At 38.0% G+C, this 20000-nt stretch overlaps 2 protein-coding genes and 1 long non-coding RNA gene across 6 annotated transcripts in view; 2 read left to right on the forward strand and 1 right to left on the reverse strand.

Annotated features, from left to right (window-relative positions):
- The window catches only part of LOC101846526 (tripartite motif-containing protein 2), a 12991-nt gene extending 7393 nt beyond the window's left edge, over positions 1–5598 (forward strand). The window contains exons 4-6 of the mRNA XM_005107452.3: positions 664–737; positions 1796–2020; positions 2576–5598. Of these exons, the coding sequence (XP_005107509.1) occupies positions 664–737; positions 1796–2020; positions 2576–3754 (1478 nt within the window). The 3' untranslated portion in view covers positions 3755–5598. The remainder of the gene's footprint in view (positions 1–663; positions 738–1795; positions 2021–2575) is intronic.
- A 5643-nt stretch (positions 5599–11241) lies between these two features.
- Positions 11242–20000, forward strand: part of LOC101846913 (abscission/NoCut checkpoint regulator) — a 25113-nt gene continuing 16354 nt past the window's right edge. The window contains exons 1-3 of one of the 4 annotated variants that reach the window (XM_005107454.3): positions 11242–11457; positions 17686–17754; positions 19217–19341. In XM_005107454.3, the coding sequence (XP_005107511.1) occupies positions 17701–17754; positions 19217–19341 (179 nt within the window). In that variant the 5' untranslated portion in view covers positions 11242–11457; positions 17686–17700. Of the gene's footprint in view, positions 11458–14530; positions 14715–17685; positions 17755–19216; positions 19342–20000 lie in introns of those variants that run through there. The other 3 variants (XM_013087582.2, XM_013087583.2, XM_005107455.3) reach the window with 3 other exon arrangements.
- Positions 11777–12901, reverse strand: LOC106013010. The gene is made up of 2 exons (XR_001185218.2): positions 12671–12901; positions 11777–11892 (listed from the first exon to the last, which is right to left on the reverse strand). It is a non-coding gene; the product is annotated as an uncharacterized LOC106013010 (long non-coding RNA).

The following is a 20000-nucleotide window of genomic DNA, read 5'->3' on the forward strand; positions in this document are numbered from 1 at the left end:
GGGGGTTTCAGGTGGGGGGGGAGGAGGTATAAGGAGGGAGGAAAGAAGAGGTTATCATTTCAAATTTTGAAATTGTGTTTTAACTCTTTATCGCCAGTGGAAGTTTTTCCACAATGCTAGAGCCCTCTAGTTTTGGTACAAAACCTGATAATGATATATTTGATATGCATCACTAAATTGGTCTTTAAAAAAAAAAAGAAATTAGCATATTTTGATAGTTGTTCATCTAATGAAAGAACTCCCTGTAAGGGAGACCTGCTTTTGGCAGTTGCCCAAAAAGAATATGGCATTGTTATCTTCATAAAGAACTGTGACTAACCCAGTGCTAGTCGATCACCAGTTCAGAAGTTGGGACTACTTGATGGAGATAAGGAGTTAATCAATCAACATACAATAATGTGTAATGCCTAATGTTCTTCTGAGTCAAGGAGATTGTAGTACATACAGCAGACTGTAAGTCCATCGAGAAAACTTTCTACTCAGGGTTTTCTGTGTTCATAGTTAGGAAATTGGCACACTCTGAGGAAAATACAAACGTTTTACTAGGCCTGAAGGAATGAGAACTTGTGAGGGAAACGCACAACTTTGGCTGTAAGGGTTAAGACAACTGGTCTATTGTATGAATGTATTGAGTTTTGACAAATTTTTCTCATGTTCTTTTAGGTTCACCTCAGCTAAATGAGAAAAGATCAGCTTTAAGAAAAACCATCTCAGGTGACAGCAACATATCAATGCAGGTATTTATTGTTGTAAATCTGTTCATGATAAGGCTTTAATCACTTTTGTGACTCGAAACCCACTCTGAGGTTTCAGTACTGATCACAAAAATGTGTATATTTTATATAACAAAAGTATCTTTAGTATGTTATCAAAAGGAAAAATGTGTATTGTTTGTGAAACAAAGGTTTGGTAGGGTGGTCCAGATTTGTACTCAAATTTAAGTTCTGAACAGAGTTTTTTTACTGCATTTTATTTGATATCAAAGTTCTTTTAAGCAGCCTAATAAATTTTGCAGGAATGAAATCCTTGTTCTGCTGCCAAGCGTTCAATACTAGTTCTGTAAGTCTTTTGGGGAAGAAAAAAGAATTCTTTATGCTCATTAGACTTTTTGAGAACTATGTTTTTCTAGTTTGTTTTTTTAAATTATATTTTCTTTGTGTGTGAAATTAACACAAAACATACAAAATGTAGGTACAGATGTTTGTCCTGTCATGTTTCAGCTATATCTTTTCATCCAAATAAACAAAACAAAAATAAAATGTAAGTCTGTCCTGTTTCAGCTATATATGTTAGGTATCATGGTGAAACCAGGCGCTCGTCAAAATATCGAAATCGAGCGAAGAAACAGACATTTTTCCACAACTTTGTCAATTTTTATCCTTTTTTTAAATTGGCTCAACACCTTTCATGTCAATATAAACACATATTCCCAAGTGAATTTTACTGAAAAATATTGATTAAAGTTTAAAGGCTCAAAATATGTGCATTTTCAGTTTTCAAGGGCTCTCAAGCTATTGGAAATACCAAGCTTGACGGCCGTTTCCTCCCTAATTTCTTTGATCGCAAATACTTTGACTTCTATTAAAGACGTAAATATGGGTATTTTTTTCCTCAAATACGAAACAAATAAACAAGCTTGAAAATGATACCAATAACTCCACATACCCCAAAAATGATGTGCGCCTGATTCCAACGTGTCAAGACACCTAGATATATGTATGTCTTTTCACCCAAATTTTTAAATAAACAAAAATTTAAAGACATAAGTCGAGATTTTTGTCCTGTCCTGTTGCAGCTAAACGATGTCCAGGCAAGACTGACCATGTTGCAGACAGTGCTACAGAAGGACAATAAAGATATGGACCACACAGTGAACAGCCTCAGGCATCGTTTGCAGGATCAGAAGCTGCGGTTGGAGAAGTCTTTCGAAAAAGTTTACATCTTGATTGAAGGACGTAAGGCACAGCTATTGGAGGAGCTGGACAACACTTTTGTAGAGGAACAAGATAGAATAGCACAAGTGAGATTTTTCAGAGCGTTTTTCTTCTTGTTCTTGATTTGGTTCTGGCTCTTTTTCTTGTTCTTCTTGTTCTTGTTCTTGTTCTTGTTCTTGTTCTTCTTCTTCTTCTTCTTCTTCTTCTTCTTCTTCTTCTTCTTCTTCTTCTTCTTCTTTTTCTTCTTCTAATTCTTCTTCTTCTTTCCTGAAATATTTTCAAAATATAGAAGATTTGTCTTATTAGATTAGATGCACTCTCAAAGGAACAACTGGTATCTGTGGTGTAGTACTTAGACACTTAACTGTCACAAGCAGGAGACTCGAGTTCAATTCACAAATGGGGAGAACATTTTTATCGAGTATCTGTCTTTCTAAAGGGTGGTTGAATCCCTTTCTGCACAGGTTGGCTCTGAAAAAACATTTAAAAAACAAAAACTAACAAAAGCCCCAAAAGAGTTATTCAGATGAAAATCTTAGAATATGTACTGAAAAGGTGAAAAAGAATTTATCTCCAAAAGTAAAGTAATAATATGTGCATGTACTTAAGACTTTTTTTTTTTTTTTGTGTGTGTATTGCAGAGCCAGCAAAGCTTCACCAATGATTTGGAATCTGTGAATAGCTGCATGGAACTTCTCAAAAGTCTGGATGATCGGCCTGTGAGCGACGAAGTCCTGGTAGACATGCTGGACGCCATAATGGCCCAACTGAAGGAAATTGAAGCTCGTCCCCCAAAAGTTCATGCCAGAGACGTGCGATTTGAGCAGACTTTGGAAGCTGGCCGTTCGGTTTTACAACTAATTGACCATTTAGGTCATGTAACCATTACCATGTCTGGAGAAAGTGAAACAAGTGCAGGTGGAGGTGGTAGAGGCTCGAAAAACAACTTGACATCAGTTGGTCGAGACAGTTTTGAGGACAGTAGTGGGGCCGGAAAAACCACACGACTTCTCGCAAAACCCAAGTTTCTGACCGCTGTTCGGACCAAAAGTGATGATGGTAAATGCCAACAAATTTATGACATTGATGTCATGCCAAATGGCACCATTGTTATGACATCACTTGGTGAAAACATTGTCCAGGCTGCCAAAAAATGGGGAGACACGTATAAAATCACAGGTCGCCTTCAGTTGGACACACAACCCAAGTGTATCGCTTCAGTGTCTCCCTTCTATGTAGGAGTTGTTGGAATTTCCTGTGTGTACATCATTGCTGTTGATGATAAACTTACCCTGAAGAAAACTGTACACACCGGGAAGGACTACATGGGTATAGCGGCATACACTGAAACCAGTCTGATTTTGTCCTGCCAAAAACCCCCTTGTATTGACTTTGTTGGCCTCAATGGGCTCATCAGTGAGACCATTGACCGTGATCATACAACAGGAACCATGCTGCTCAAGAATCCACAGTTCATCGCATCGTCAAAGGAAGGTGTCATATATGCCACGGATGCTTCCAGAGTGCCCCGGGTCCTCAGTGTGAATAATGCCGGGAAATTACTCTACCAATACCCATCAGATGGCTCTCCAGTTTTGAAGATGCCTCAGGGGGTCTGCTGTGACAGTCAAGGTCACCTTTACGTCATTGATAGAGGTGAACGCAAGGTCATCCTTCTTAGCCCGTCAGGTGAAAAGATAAAGGACCTTCTCACAGAAGAAAATGGAATTACAGATCCTTGTGGTATTTGTGTTGACAAGGATGATGTTCTCTATGTTACCAATAACTTCACTGAGATTATGGTGTTTCAGACAAAGTAACTGAAATGCTAAATAAGCTCATTCTTTTTTCTGGAGTTATAAAATGTGCCCATGGATTAAAAACATGGTATTTATTCAGTTATATTTATGTACGTTTGTTTTGAAGTGTGTTGGACTGTTACTTCTAGAACTGTTTACAAGGAAATAGACAGATGATGTCTCTTTGGCCTATCTAACAAATCATTTCTCTGATGTCTTGATATTTTGAGTTATGGAACTGGTATCACATAAGAACCTGTCAATTTGAATGAATTGATTTTTAAATATATCTAGATAGAATCAGTTTGTACTGTGACACTTCTGAGTGACGTGTTTGTTCAAAAGGATATAATATATAGACTTTAGTTCTCTACTTGTTGAGCTTGTTTTCATGTAACATCTAATCTGAAGAATAATGTCATAAAAACATGTTAATCAGGAGCTCTGCGTTAGCAGCTCATTATTTTTCTGTACTTACGATTTACTATAATATGGTAAATAAATTGTTTTTCTTCCTGTACACTTATTCATTATGGACTTTGCCAATGTTGTATGGTGTGTATCTGTAACATTCACATCTTTATACAACGTATTGAACGTAGCCAATTGTTCTAAATGTCATCATTGTTTGAAAAAGACAAAATTTGATCATGTGTTCTTATTGTCAAGTAGAAGCAATCAATGTTATGTACTACTTTCTGTGGCAATTTTATAAATCAAGGAAACTTTTTCAACAGTCTGAAAGAATTCAACTGATTTAAAGGATGAGAGAAGACTCTCCATTTATCAGAGCACTTTTGTACTATTTATAGTGCAGGCTGATTCCTGCTTTTTATTGACAACCCACAGCTTTACCTCTACAGTGGTTTAACTTAAGGACAAGAAAAGAGTTGACTTATTTCTTCTTGTTACCTGGTTAACTCTTCAAAGACGAAACAGACGCATCTGTCTGACTAGCAGCAGAAGAAAGTCAATGTTTTGGCCCGTTTCTTAACCCAATACCATCAGAAATGCAAATTTTGCTAGTTCACAATAATCATGTTGTTGCCAATCTTTTTAAGATTCATATATATATTTAAAGAAAATAGAAGTGAAAAATCAGCATGAATGACTTAACGAAGTTATGCGCCTTTTTGAAAGTGTCCTCAAAACATTTTGTACTCTAGCGCTGTAAAAGATGGGTCCTCCAAGATTTAAAACATCACAACATCGATGTGTTTGACCTTACTCTAAAACAAAGATAAACTCCAGATGTAATCTCATTAAAAATTGAGAAGCAACTTTCCTTCCCACAAGAGAGCATCCTTAAAAGCCGAGAACCCATCTCTCATCAAGTGTCTGTATTTTTTACACTGTCTTCATCTGTAGGCCTTTTGCTAGTTAAAAGTTCCTGCGTAATCAAACAAAACTTGGGTACCAGGTATTTGCAATGAACTATTTATAGGTGGGGTTTGTATCATGGATTGACTAAATGCTTTTTGCTGGTGTGGGTGAAATATCTTGTCAGTTTTTTACTGTTTTAGTGAGTGCAATCAGCAGCTTGCACTGAATGTTTCCCAGGAAGCTGAGAATGTTTCTGGGTGTTCTAGAGTCTGCAGGGATAAAAAATGGTTGTAAAGCACTTAAAGCTTTCTCTAGAGTGTGGGTGTGCGCTAATACAACTATTTCAAATAATGTACCCATGCCTAGTTAATGTGTTCTTGCATTACTATGACTTTCGTTTGTTTATTGAAAATAATAATTAACTTTGATTTGTCTACTTTGTACAAAAGACATTCTAATTTATGACACTGAATTAGAAATAAGTTATGGGCAGCTTTTTATTTCAGAAGTACTTACACCAATAAATGAATCCCAAAGCCACTCAAAGGTATTGCAAGAGTTTCTACATGATATGATACATATTTATATAAAATGTATCAGGTCTTTGCTTTCGTCTCCACTTTCTTCCCCCTCCTCCCATCCCTTCTGTTCTCCACTCCCCTGGGCTTCTGACTCGTTCTACAAAGCTGCTACGACCTGGCTCCTAAACTTCTTACCGCTGTCTTTCAACAACACCCCCTGATCTATGGGTGGGTAAGATTGCTGCGTGTGCAAGTTGTGCACTTGGAAGATCCCTTGGTTGTCAAAAATCAATAAGAGAAAGTTCGGCCGTCACCCGCGCAAAATTCAAAACCAGTTCCTACCACTAAGCTGAAAATGTTCCTGAGCGCTCATATGACCTTATGCAGTTGCGAGCGCCGTAAAACACCAAGGCCTACTTCCCCAAACAAAAACTTTAAAGCACCAAAGACGTACTGGGTATGTGTAAGAACTTGACGGAACATGTGCGCTGTAAAAATGTTAAACTAAAACGGAAGGAATTTCTTCTCCAAGGGTCTACAATAATAAATGGGTAAGCTTGTAACCCGCTGGGTACGGTACATCACCCGCGCATTTTGTCTGTCGCCACTTTCGCATTGATCTTCATTCACCTCACTGTAACCCTGACTAACCTTCATTCCTGGAGCCAGCCAGCGGGTTACATAGCCCGCTCTAAGAAATCCTAGCTTTCTGGCTATTGTAGTAGAAAAAGTTCCTTCCGTTTGGGGGTTGGTGGGGCACCTAGAAATCGTGTTTTGGGGACAAATTATGCAAATTGGGGTTTTTACATATTATATTCTGAGCAATATCCAGTACGTATGTAAGCCTTGCTACACCCTAAAGCTGTGTGCTTTCTCAGGTTTTTCTGCGAAAGCACGTCATGTTTTCAAGCCTTTTCTTACCTTTATCGGCTGTTTTCTCACAAGTCTATTTTTTCTCACATCATCCCATTTTTCTGCTGTTTCTTGTTCAATTTCAATGTAACTTTTACAGGATACCAACAACTCCTAGTTCTAAGTTTTGGCTCGTTAAATTTTCAATTAATGGAATTGTTTTGATTTATAGGCTTAGAAACCATGAATGTTCCTTTTATTCACTCTTTTTGCAACAACCCAATTGCAAGTGTCATAAAATAAAAACTAAAGTATCAAAAATTCAACTAGCCAAATTTAAGAGCTACGTATTAACTGTTGGCATGCCAAATTAGAAGTGAATCAGTTAATAAATAGGCGAATAAAATGGGATGGGAAAAGGTATATAAAATCCAACATGGCTGCCGTTTCCATAGCAACCGATTCACAAATATACTTTTTGAACTATTGATTTCAAATCCCCGATAACACACGATGTCCCACAGCAATTAATATGGGCACTCGAGGCCTTGTAATAGCCAAAATAGACCTAGGTGCCCCACCATCCCTTGAGCTCAAAATTATTGCGGTTGTGGCACATGTTCAATGTTCTGTCAAGTTTCCCCTTCATGTTATACGTACTTGGCACGGTACCGATGTCTGTGGTGTACTGGTTAGGCGCTTCACTGTTGGGCACAGGAAACCTAAGTTCAATTCCCGAGTTGAGAGAAAATTTCTATCGAGTATCTTATTCTTTCTGCTGAGATTGTAATCCCTCTTTGCCCGGGTTGGCTCTTACGACAGGCATTGTTGGAAGCCCTCCTCCTAAATGAACTTAATTTTATTGGATTATGTTGAATTGTTGATGGCATAACAACAGCTAAATTTTGAAAGGCTTTCGTGGTCCGGTGTTTGCCTCCCATACAAGTTCAATAGGTCCCTGATTCGAACCCGGATAGCGACGGATATTTTTCTTCCCTAAAATTTATCATTTCTTTCACCTCCTTTCCTGCTCTCTAGCAATGTTCTGTCGTCTGCTTTTGCCTCCACTTTCTGCCTCCACTTTCTGCCTCCACCCCCTTTGCCCATGCTCTTTCTGCAGCCTTTTAACTGCTACTCCTCGGCTCCTTCTTACTCCTGTCTTTCATCCACACCCCTCGTCTTATGGTAAGAAAGATCTGCACCTAGCCATCTCGGACATGGGCTAAAAATCTGGGAGGTCCCATGTGCAAGTTGCGCACGTTAAAGATCCCTTATTGGTGGTCCAAAATTGATGTTTATAAGAGTGGCCTTCGGCCGCTACCCGGGCAAAGTTCAAAATCCCCTACCAACCTGAAAAATGTTTAATAATGTGTCCCGCGCGCTCATGACCGTATGCAGTTGCGAGCGCCGTAAAACACTTACCAAAAAGAAGAAAAAAGAAAAAAAGAGCATGACAGGAGATGAAATGAGAAAATTTTAGAAAGAATTATTATTTCCCTTCGCTGTTAGGTTTCGAACCTGGCATCTATTGAATGCGAAGCGAACACCGTACCTCTGGACTATTAGAGCCCCCCCCCCCCCTCTTTTTGTGTGCGTTTGTGTGTGTGTGTGAGAGAGAGAGAGAGAGAGAGAGAGAGAGAGAGAGAGAGAGAGAGAGAGAGAGAGAGAGAGAAAGAGAGAGAGTGTGTGTGGGTGGGTGTGAAAAACATGCGCAACGATTCAGAAGGGCAGTCTATATGTTGAGATCATCTCAGTCACTGCTCGCTGCACAGAGCCAAAGACAAGACAGTCACGGACTTCCACACACAGTTGGTCCAGGACCATTTCGCTGACTTAGAATACAAAGTTTGTTGGGGGGGTCTGACATTTTTGGCCGTTTTGAGTCAGAAACCAATAAATTATGTTCTATCCGCTCTTTCAAAATCGAAAGTTACCGGGTGTCAAGATATTCAAGAATTGCATTTGAAAAACCTTGACATGTGAAACTGAATTTTTTTTTTTACGTCAAATTTCCCAAAACTAGCCTACTGAGCAGATAGAACGTAATTCTAGGGGGTAGCAATATGTCGTCTCACTTGGACCAAGCAGCAAAAGAGATCCTGGGAACAAACTGTAGGCCTACAGTCATTTTGAGGATGGCTCTGCTTATCTCTGTGGAGGAACGAATTCGCTGGAAAGGGTTACTGGAAATAGCCTGCTTCACCGCACCCTGGCCAAAATACCACCGCTTTTTTTTTGGGGGGGGGGGGTCTCTACCGTTGTAGAACAATAATGGTCTCTTTTAAGCACAAGGGAGCTATCCCGAAAAATACTGTTTTGAGAAAAACTAAGGTAATAAGAAGTGTTTGCCTCTTGTTCAATTTCACAAGACTAGGAGAGTTTCCTATATAACCAAACAAATATACACACCAATGGGAACCAAACTTTTCCTATAGGTAGGGCAATGCCCACTTTTAGTGTAGGCCGCTTGTCCTTAAAAAGCGACCATATAGGATACGATTTTAAACAATTTTAACGTGTTCAATCTCTGCACGTGAATGACGTGTTCGCAGTTAAAAAGAACGACGCGCTGGTTACAAAACTGATCGCACTCTATAAATTAAATATACAATTTATAATGCTATGTTAATATTGACATCTTTCTACTCCTTTTTTTCACCGAGACATGTTGTGCAGACAAGTATAATCTTAATAACAGAAAACGAAAACTGCAGAGGTAAACGTTCTACTGCAGTGGCGTTCCAGAGAGGGACGACAGAAGCAGTATTGTGAGACTCACAATAAAATCTCAACTAGCCTGTTAAGTCACCAAACTTCCCCAAGGTCTCAACGGTTGGTAGATGATGCTAAATATCCCTCTCATCAAAAGGAACGGGATATTCTAACCAGACACAAAAGACAAGTTCTAGGGAGAAAATTGGCACCCTCTTTTCAGCAGTTAATTCTCTTGAAAGACTTTTTAACGCCATCCAGCCAACTTTTGAATGGTCTGCTGGTCGGCCCCTGCGTACACTTGTATCCTGACTCTTATACATGTATGCAGCTGCTTGATTTGGTGACATTCTCATCAGAATAACCGAACAACTAGATTCTTTGATGTTCTTTAGGCTATTGTTCCGTAACCTGTTTCAACCCTGGGTTTTTTGTGTGGTTTTTTTTGTTTTTTTAAGAGCAGTAACAGGGAATTGGGGGATACAATGCAGTAGTCTGCTCCGCCCAACTAAGTACAGCACGTCCCTCTCTCGCCTTGCTGTGCGATGGCCACATTTGACAGCGGCGTCCGCCATGTTTCAGTTGACGAGCTGTGTGAAGGAATTCTAGCTTTAAAAAAGGAGATACTCTATGACTCCGCCTAAGATCCCACCGCTTACGGTCCCGGTTCGCTAAAAATCGCGCTGTTTTAAGAAAACAGAACTTTTACTATTCACGAGTCACCCCTAAGATCCCGCCCTGATTCACTCTGAATTAGGTCTACATTCGGCTAAAATCCCGCATTTCTCAGATCAGAATTTACGGAATAAAAACAGGGGCGAGCATAGCCGATCAACTAAGAGTGAAAAGTTGAGATTAATGAACTGCCCGTCGCGTCAAAGATCAGCCACTCTCGTGAATGTACCCACATAGGAGTAGTAAATCTGATCAAAGGTTTGCCCCTGACGGGATCACTCACACCGAGGTGTGATATTAAATGACCGATGCGTTTGTTTTCCGCCACTCATCGCACTCGCATTTGAGCATCTCCACCTAAACGTACACCACTCGCTGAGTGGGTAGGGCCTGCAAGTTCGCTCCAGGCGGGATTGCATCGAACTCTGAACTCTTCCCAGACCATTGCTGCAGTTTTCTCTGTTCCTGAATTTGCGAGACAGACTAACTTTTTATAGGTATGGTCAAAACGTAATGGTTAGTAACGACAGAGGCGGGGGAACACGGTCTGTGATGGAAAGCTATAAATTTTCGACATGTAATATTTTAAAGAGGGGGGGGGGGCAACTGGATTTAGTGTAGGTTTTTCAGACTCGCAATAGGGTAAGAAGTGTAAATGGCATGCCTCATGCCACTCTGATTGGTTATCAAGGTTGACCACTCTTTGCCCGCCAAATTATGTCACAAACCCACTCAGGGGTCACATCAGTTCATTTTATTGTTGACAGAGACCATTTTACCAGTTGTGAGCCTTACCATGAGTCACCGAGGATTTTTCCACTGTTATGTTGGCTAAGATCTCGTCCTCCTTAGATCATCCATTTTCCTTGCTCCTGAGCACCAGGGTCTTGCGAAGACTACTAGTTACTGTCATCACTGACGGTGCAGTTCTGGACGCTAAAACTAATACACAAGAGAAGATGCAACCTCCGCTCGACTTTTTTTTCAGGGCCTGTCCCAACATCAGACATAGAGCATGTTCTGCTCACTCATTGCGCGCGCACCCTTGTCCAAAATGTGGACATTTTTTCAAGTCTCAGGTTGGTCTCTCTAGCAACTTTTGTTCTCATTGCCACGGCAGAATCCAATTTGAACTTTGTTTGAAGACACGATCAATAACAATGTATCAACAACACTAATTCTTTTGGTAGTCTGTCAGTATACAAACAGATTATAAAATTGAAAAGATTTAAGAAGGACTAAACTTTTACTAACATAAAGACAACGGTCAGCACAATCTCTGAATACTCTGATAGATCTAGATAATAATAGATAAATAATTAAATTAATTCTCAAGATAACAGCACAATGCGATCACTGCGAACTACGTTTAATGAGACCTTGTTCACGGGAAGCTACTCTCATTTCGCAATCAACCTAAAAATAAAAACACTGACTATTTATTTTCTGACACTTCCGCAGTGAACGCGGCGAAGTCTCATGTCCATTACTCAATGGCCTAACTGTCCGTCTTCAAGACTAGATATCTAGATCTAGAGTCTAGATCTACCTCAGAAAGCCACTTGAGCTTTGAGCGGCTATACAGAACACTAGTTTTCTTCTTTTTTTTTTCTTTTTTTTTTTACTTCGCAGCTTTCTGGAGTGAGTTTACACTTCTTCTAACTTCAGCCGTGACGAGCTTGCTAGATTTGATTTTGATGTTTGCTTACCTTTAATTCATTTAGATCTAGATTTAGATCTAGATCTAGATATCTAGATTAGAATCTCTCATTTATTCATATGAGAATAATAATACAAATCTATATAAATCTAGAGTCTAGATCTACCAGTACCAGTTTGTAACTGCTCTGTCATCTCTTGTTCACACTTTCATTGTAGATCTACTCTAGTGTCTTTGAATATAAATAGGGAGTGTATAGTGTCTTAAGTGCTCAATTTTTTTGCAACTTGTTCAAACAAGTTTTTCTGTGAATTCGACCAACTCCGCAAGCATTTCTGGATTTTAATTAAAGTCAGGATTTATTCTGGTGAGCTGTCAATAAATCCAATGGAACAGTGGCAGGTTGTGATCAGGGGCTGTGGAAAGAAAAAAAAAAGCAAAGCAATGAATTCATCAATGAAGTAAATAAATTCATTTGTGAGCAGTGGATGGAAATTTGACATTTTCACACTACAACTCTAGTAAAGGGAGGGTGTAGATGACTAGACAAGAGAAAAAACATCTTCTAATAAACATGTAGATCTATCTTAAAACAAACTGGACAAAGTACATGATAATTTAAAGAGATATTTAAATAACAAGCACACACAAAAACAATTAAGAAGAAAAAATATTTAAAGACAATATAAGCACACAAAAGAAGTAAAAACTTGCGTGAAATCGATGGTCTAACAGTGACAGTAACACAGAAACAAAACAAGGCCAAGGCTGTTACATTTCCCTCCCCCCACCCAAGACTCCTTACTGATTGTTACATGGTTCAAATTCATAAGAACTATACAACAGTGATACATATTACATTCCAAAATTTAAAATAAATCATATCTTCTACTATAAAACATTCTTCAATGCCGTTTAAGAGGTAATAAACGCCAACAATACACGTTAGCGTAGGTTAAGTTCGCTTTCCGCAATGGCCGCCATGACCTCCCGGTTCACGCTCAGCAGCGCGATCGATAATAGGTCATGCCCATTCATGGAGAGTGACCTATTTAAATTAGGGCTCACACGCTTATGCCTCAACGTACAACATTGAAATTAACAAATAAAAGAGATAAAAGGTTGAAGAAAAGACTGTGAGGAGTACCTAAAAAAAAATATATATACTCTTTAAATATAAAGGCTTGAACTTACCTTATTTTTAACTCCTTGTAACTCCGAACACACACAACCGATCCCAAAGTGGAAAACGCCATAATACGCGCCTTTCTTTCCTCTTTAATTTGATAGGCGGAAGTAATCCATAAATTGAAAAGAACACTATAAACGAAACAAAACAAATAGGTACCCCCCTCACGGGGCCCGATTTCTGACACAAAACGCGGCGGCCGCAGGTGAACGAAAATCTCGGGCCGCGCGGGCCGATATCAATTTCAAAGCTTTCAAATTGCTTTAAAAACAATACCAATGCAAAGAGCTCAGTGACACGATTCCAACGCTACCTTAGTTATTGCTTTATGTTGAACCGTTTTTGAGATATGGCATTTTAAAGATCTTTTCGAGGGGATAACATCTATATAGAAAAAAAAGGCAATTTTTGTGATCGAAACAGCAAGGACAACAAGGGAAATGTTAGCTGCTTCAATATGCTGCTGCGTACATGCAAAAACCAAACATTTTCTGAAACCTTGTGATGTTGAGGACAAAATAACAGTCAGACGAGATTTTTAAAATATGTCGTGGTGGGTAATATTGGGTAATATTATGTAACACTGTGTTGTGTAACGTGACCGCACCGTCCTGCGGTCAATATATTTTGCCATAACTTTCTTATAAATTAAGCTACATCAATAATTGAGGTATCGTTTTGAAGGTCTTTTTAAGGCCTTTCTTTTGGAACATCTACATATCAAATATCAGTAGAATTAACAAAAAAACTGATTAAAAAATAAAATATATTTTAACAAAACAGCTGGTCGCCTGAAATAAGAATAAGATGAGCATAGAAGTTTTTAAAGTTAACATTTGTGTCTACAGCTGCTGCAAACTAGTGTTTTTAGTCTACCTTAATTCATGATAATACTGTTTTTTAAATTCATTTTGCATGTTATTGTTAGAATGTTTCTTTCATGTTTTAATTTGTCATGTAAATGATCAATTACTCTGTCTTTATCTTTGATTTCTCTTTTACATCTTTAACTCATGAGATTGCCCTGTAAGTTAAACAATAGTCTCTTCTAATTTTATTACTTCAGTTTGTTCAGCAAGTTTTTCATTATATTTTTATTGTGTTTATTTAAATGTTCAACTTCTTCAAAGACAATTAGTTGTGAAATATGACATGTTTTTTGAAGCACGCAATTGTGTCACGATACTTATTTATTCTTTCTTTATTTCTGGCAATTGTTTAGTTCACCCAGTCTGCCAACTTGATATTGTTAAATTAATGTCAATTTTTTTTCCTTGTCTGCAACAAATGCTTTCTAGTGTATACAGACCCGGTAACCGGGAACAAAGTCACAAAGTATACAGACCCGGTAGGGGAACTCTTTTGTGATTTCGGAAAGTTTCAGCACCCTCTTGGCTCAGGGACTTAGACTTAGGGTATGCCTAGACCACAGAATTCTACACTTATAGAAGCGGAACTCCCTCTTCGCGATCGCCGATTCGCTGTGAGGAATTGAAACTAAAACATGGCGGCCAGTTGAGGGCACCTTTGGCCTTTGGCTGCGCCGCACAGCGAGGCTTCGCGTTGCTATGCACGCTGATGCTAGTGGTAGGGCTTGGAAGACACCTTACATTAAGTTACATCAGTATTTTAAAACTTTCTTCGAAGAGGAAATATAGTGAAATAGTCTAGTACATTTTTACTGCCAACAATATGTCATAATTGGCAATGTTACAATGTTTTTGTATCTGTATTGTTGGTTTGTTGTTGTTTTTTTAATGATGGGATGGGGTGGGATCTAGATCTAGATAGAACCGGGTCTGTATACTTCGTGACTTTGTTCCCGGTTACCGGGTCTTTATACACTTCGATATATATAAATAACCATACACGCACCCTACACCTGGGTAAACACAGCAAAGGAGTCTCTGAATCGACTCGCTCATCGATGACTGGCAAAGTTGCAGACTAGATTCTAGATCTAGATCTAGATCTAGAATCTAGATGTGGCTGACTGAGTTTGAGTTTTTCTGAAAGTTGACTACTGGACATATTGTCGCTGGTACACTGGTGAGCCACCACTCTTTGAACCTTGATTTTGGAGTTGGAAATTAACTGTTGAAAAATTAGATAATTTTTAGAACAAAATGTATACAGACCCGGTAACCGGGAACAAAGTCACGTCCACGAAGTATACAGGCCCGGTAGGGGAACTCTTTTGTGATTTCAGAAAGTTTCAGCGCCCAGACCCGGTAGTACTGTGTGTGTGTGTGAGAGAAAGAGAGAGAGAGAGAGGAGAGAGCAGAGGGAAGTGCTAGCAAAATGTATGACACAGTTGGCTGGAGGGAACGAGAGAAAGATAGAGTGGGAAATAGGTGGGGAGAAAGAAAGACAGAGACAAACAAAGAAAAAGAAAATGTGAGCGATACACAGAGACAGAGGAAGGAGAGAGAGAGAGAGGGCGACTGCTCGGTTTAAATTATGACATTGTTCTTTTCTTCTAATTGTGATTCCTCCAACTCCAAAACGGGGGAAAAACGATCGTTCATTGAAAAGACATCCGCAATATTCATTTAGAAGATCTAGATTCTAGATCTCTAGATTCTAGATCTAGGCTAGCCTCGAAACTAGATCAATGATTTATATCTGTCGATCTAGATCTAGACCTAGGCCATAGATCTAGAAGAACCTAGTTTTACCCTGAGCCAAGAGGGCGCTGAAACTTTCCGAAATCACAAAAGAGTTCCCCTACCGGGTCTGTATACTTTGTGACTTTGTTCCTGGTTACCGGGTCGGTATACACTCCCTTTTTCAAAGCACTTTGGATACTTTGATTTTTGTGGCCTACTCTAGATCTAGATTTCAATTCTTGATCTAGATCTACATGACATAGAGGCCTATCGTATTTATCCCCATATTATATAGATAATATCTAGATCTAGGCGTAAGAATTTTTTTTTCTTCATCATGTCAAGGTCCTTCTTATTTATTATAGGTTGTCCACATAATAAATTATAAATAGAGGCATCGTGGTGAAACCAGGCGCTCGTCAAAAAGAAAACTCTGCATTTTTAGGGACGTTAGGCAATTATTTTCAAATTTTCTTTTTTGGCTCAACACCTTTAATGTTAATTAAAAAACACATTGCTGTGTGGATTTTTCTGTAAAACGTTGATTAAAGGCACAGAAAATGTAAATTTTCAGTTGCCAAGTACTCTCAATTTATGGAAATGACCAAACTTTGACAGCAATTTTCTCGAAAATTTTACCTCTGCAACCAGCTGATCGCCACTGTCTTCAATCTGAAATAGTTCGACTTCTATTCAAGGTGTAAAGGTATTTTTTTCATTGAATACAAGACAAATGAACAAGCGATAAGATGATACCATTAACTCCACATGCCCAAAAATTGACGAGTGCCTGATTCCACCATGTCGCGACACATATAGAAAAGGCCCTTTTTGCTGATGAACTGGTCCTTTGGCACATTGGAGACTCAACAACAATAGCAGCTAGCTATAACCTTGCAAATGCAGAAACCCTCTCAAAATGGATGGTCTGGTACCAACTTGAAATAAGAGAACATCCCAGTGTACCTGGGAGTACAACTTGACTGTAAGCTTAACTTGAAACAACACACCAACAACCTTAGAAAGAAGACTATGAAGAGACTTAATCTCATCAAACGACTAGCTCCAACTGGAGACCAGACAAGAACACCTTGAGAGGCCTCTATTTAGGACATAATACTAGAGCTGTTTTTTATTATAATCTTAGGGTTTTTTTTACTTATGCACCCGTCTCATGTTCGCGTTTTATATACTTCTTTTCTAGTAGTATTTTGCATGCTGAACACGAATATGGCCTTCATTTTTTGAGCAAATCAATAGTTATTGAGTTATTGATGTTTGAAAATAGTAAATTTAACTATATGGGGGGGGTTTCAGGGGGGCATGCCGCCTGACCTAAAAAGAACTATTAAGGGGTTTCCAGGGGGCATGCCCCCCTGCATTTCACAATGATTTGATGTTTTGGCAATTAGGATTGATATTTACTTGAAAACAATTGATTTGATAGAGTTTTAGTGGCCATACGTGTGTTCTACAGCAAAAATTATGGCAGTAGCCCTCAAATAAATGCATCTATAAGTGGGTGTATAAGTAAAAATTTACCTAATCTTGTTATGCAAAACATTTTGCAGTAAAACTACAAAGAATTCAATGGACACCATCCAAAAACAAGCTCTTCGTCTTATCTCTGGCGGAATGAGATCCTCACCGACAGCGGCCTGTGAAATCCACACAAATATTGAGCCATTAGAAACTCAAAGAAAACGGGCAGCTTTAGAAGTATATGAAAGATCTAAAAGGCTAGAAAATAACCACCCAAATAGAATTCTTGTTGACAAGTGGAAACCCAATCAAAGACTAAAAAATACAAAATCTGTACTTGACACTCACTGTCCTCAATCTCCAAGAAAAACATCACCTCTCTGAAAGACGAGAACCTCTGGAAAGAGTCCCCTCAACTCTCCCACCTCATTTCACCATAGCAAAGCCTTTAAAATTGTTACGATTGATGGAGAATATTAAATTATTATAAAGGGTGTTCTTAAAATTACTGTGCAGTTGGGCTGAAAATAATCCACACTTGGCTGACCAGAGCCCAGGGCATCAAGAACTAAATTGTTTTCTCTGCCAAACTGAATTGTTACTTTTATGAGCAATGTCGTAATATATAATGAGAAAATGTCATTATTAAAATGTGTACTTATAGAGCGTGACTTGATGTGACATAAATGTGTTATATTGATGCTGTGCAGTTTAGATTCTTTTAGCTCAGTATATTTAGATGTATGACTCTGAAGCTGATAAAAGCTGCCACTTTGTGTTAAATTTTAGAGCTTTTTTTATAGGCCTAAATGGTTTTAAGTTGGATTGTTGTTGTTTTTTTATTGATTTTTTTAAACTGTATTTTAATCTGAGAATTGCTTCAGATATTTCATCCATTTCCCTTTTTTAATGAACATCATTTTATCCAGAAACAAACTGCAGCAATGCCGGGACAGTGCTATGGCTGCGGCGCAGAGTTTGGAATTTTCAAGAAAGAGGTATATTTATTATATGATATATATATATATATCGATTACCATTTGTTTTCTTTTTTTTTACATTTATGATTTGTGACGCAGCGTCAAAATAATCAAAGCGAAGAAACATGCATTTTTCCGCAGGTTTGTGAATTTTTATCAAATTTTTGTATTTTGGCACAACACCTTTCATGCCCATTAAAGAACTTATTTCTGTGTGGATTTTTCTGAAAACGTTGATTAAAGGCACAAAAAATGTAAATTTTCAGTTACCACAGACTCTTAAGCTAAGGAAATAACTAATTTTTGGCAACCATTTTCTCCTTAATCTTACCTCTGAAAACAGGTGACCCCACATCCTTCATTTGCAAATATCTCGACTTGTATAGAAGATAAATGGATATTTTTTCATTCAAATAAAGACAAGTAAACAAGCTTTAAGATGATACCAATAACCCTACATGGCCCGAAATTGACGAGAGCCTGATTCCACCACACTGCCTCACATTTTTATTTTAACTTTATTTTGGAACAATTTTGGTGATCACCAGTAGTGCAGTTATTTGCACACTCTTTAAACTTCAGTGACATAATTTATCAAGTATTGTAGAGTGAAATTAATTTTTCAATTTTTGGTGCCATTGTTAATTGCTGTCAAACTTTATTGCTTTTCCCAGTAGTACATACCAGACTTGTAATTAGTCCATCGATTCTAAGTGAAAACTAAAGTGATTCTGAAATGTAGTGGTTCTTCATTACTTAAATGAGAATAGTTCGTGCATTCAGAAAAAGCAGTTAAATCTCTAATGAAATTAACTTTATCCTTCTCAAGATCGTAAAACATGTTTTGTTATAATGTAAGCTAGCTGCCTTTCACAATGAGATTGGCTTTATACTGCTCAAGATCTTTAAACATTTCTAGTGTAATGCTAGAGCTATGTTAGCTAACTGCCTTTCACAGTCCCATGATTTATAAACAGGCATGGTTTTAAAAAAATATTTATTATTTGGAAAAGTATGTATGGCTCAAGGAGTTAAAATCAGGTTATAAACTCTAAAAGTAAAAAGTAAGTGTATGAGTTTAATTCCCCTTATCAATACTATAAGGTTAATTAGGTGGCTGGACCATGGTATTTAATGTCCGTCTCCAATAAGACCAAGCCAGATTAGTTGAGAGCCTTGAAAACTTAAAAAACTACCCAGTTCAAGAACAATTAGTCAGGGGTTTTGACACGCTGTCCACTCTGTAGTCCAGCATGATACCAAATGAGCTCACAGAGCTCTCAGGTTAGGTTACAGGCTCTGAAATCGGACACATTTTGCACTCTGCTTAACTGCTTGTATATTTCTCCAAGTTTTTAATAAAATAAAGTCACTAACTATCGTTAATTTCTTCAAGAAAAAAAGGCTGTACATCGTTGGGTTAACTCTTTTCTTCTTCGATATGTTCTAATGAGAATATTTTACTTCCCCCCCCCCTCAGCGTGGTTGCAAGAACTGTGGTTTTGCTTTTTGCAGCAAGTGCCTAGCTGAAAAGAGCATTGCTATTCCAAAAAGGAACAATTCAAAGCACCATGTTTGTGTCAAGTGTTATAATATTCTTTCTGGGTAAGTTGTTGTAATTTTTGTTCGTTGCGATTGTCTACCATTATACTAAGACAATTTTGATCGAAAGAAAAACTATTTAACATCTGCTAGCTGTTCATCTTTTCTGAGCCCAGAATACAATATTTTTCAGGAGAGAGAAAAAAAAAAATGTTTTCTTTATGTAAAAAGTTGTGCTCTTTTTACATATAATTATTTCCTTGCCTTTTTCACCATGTGGACTTTGAATTTCAAAAAGATATTTCTGAAGCACATGTAATAGACAACAGAGATTAAGGAAATGCAAATAATCAAACTTTAACAATTTTGGGCTTGATACATCTGAATTGCTGACCAATGATATATGCTTTTCAAAATTGTAAATTGTAAATTGTAAAATAAAGTGCTTGAGTTTTGTTGTATATTTTTATTTCAAGATACCTGAGATATCTCCTGAAATTTGAGGAAATGTGTTGCATTTCATTGCAGACAATCTTTTTACTTTGTTTAAGATGAAAATTTGGTTTTGCAGCATTACGGCAAATACAGGATAAAAATAAAAACTCGGACAAATTAATTATAGGAATTTTGATAGTAGAGAATCAAGACAGGAACGGATCCAAGACTACGGGATGAACACGCTGTTTTCCGGAAAAATGGCTCAAACACCAACCAGATTGCCA

This window comes from Aplysia californica, unplaced genomic scaffold (assembly GCF_000002075.1).
Source record: "Aplysia californica isolate F4 #8 unplaced genomic scaffold, AplCal3.0 scaffold00605, whole genome shotgun sequence".
Lineage (NCBI taxonomy): Eukaryota > Metazoa > Mollusca > Gastropoda > Aplysiida > Aplysiidae > Aplysia > Aplysia californica.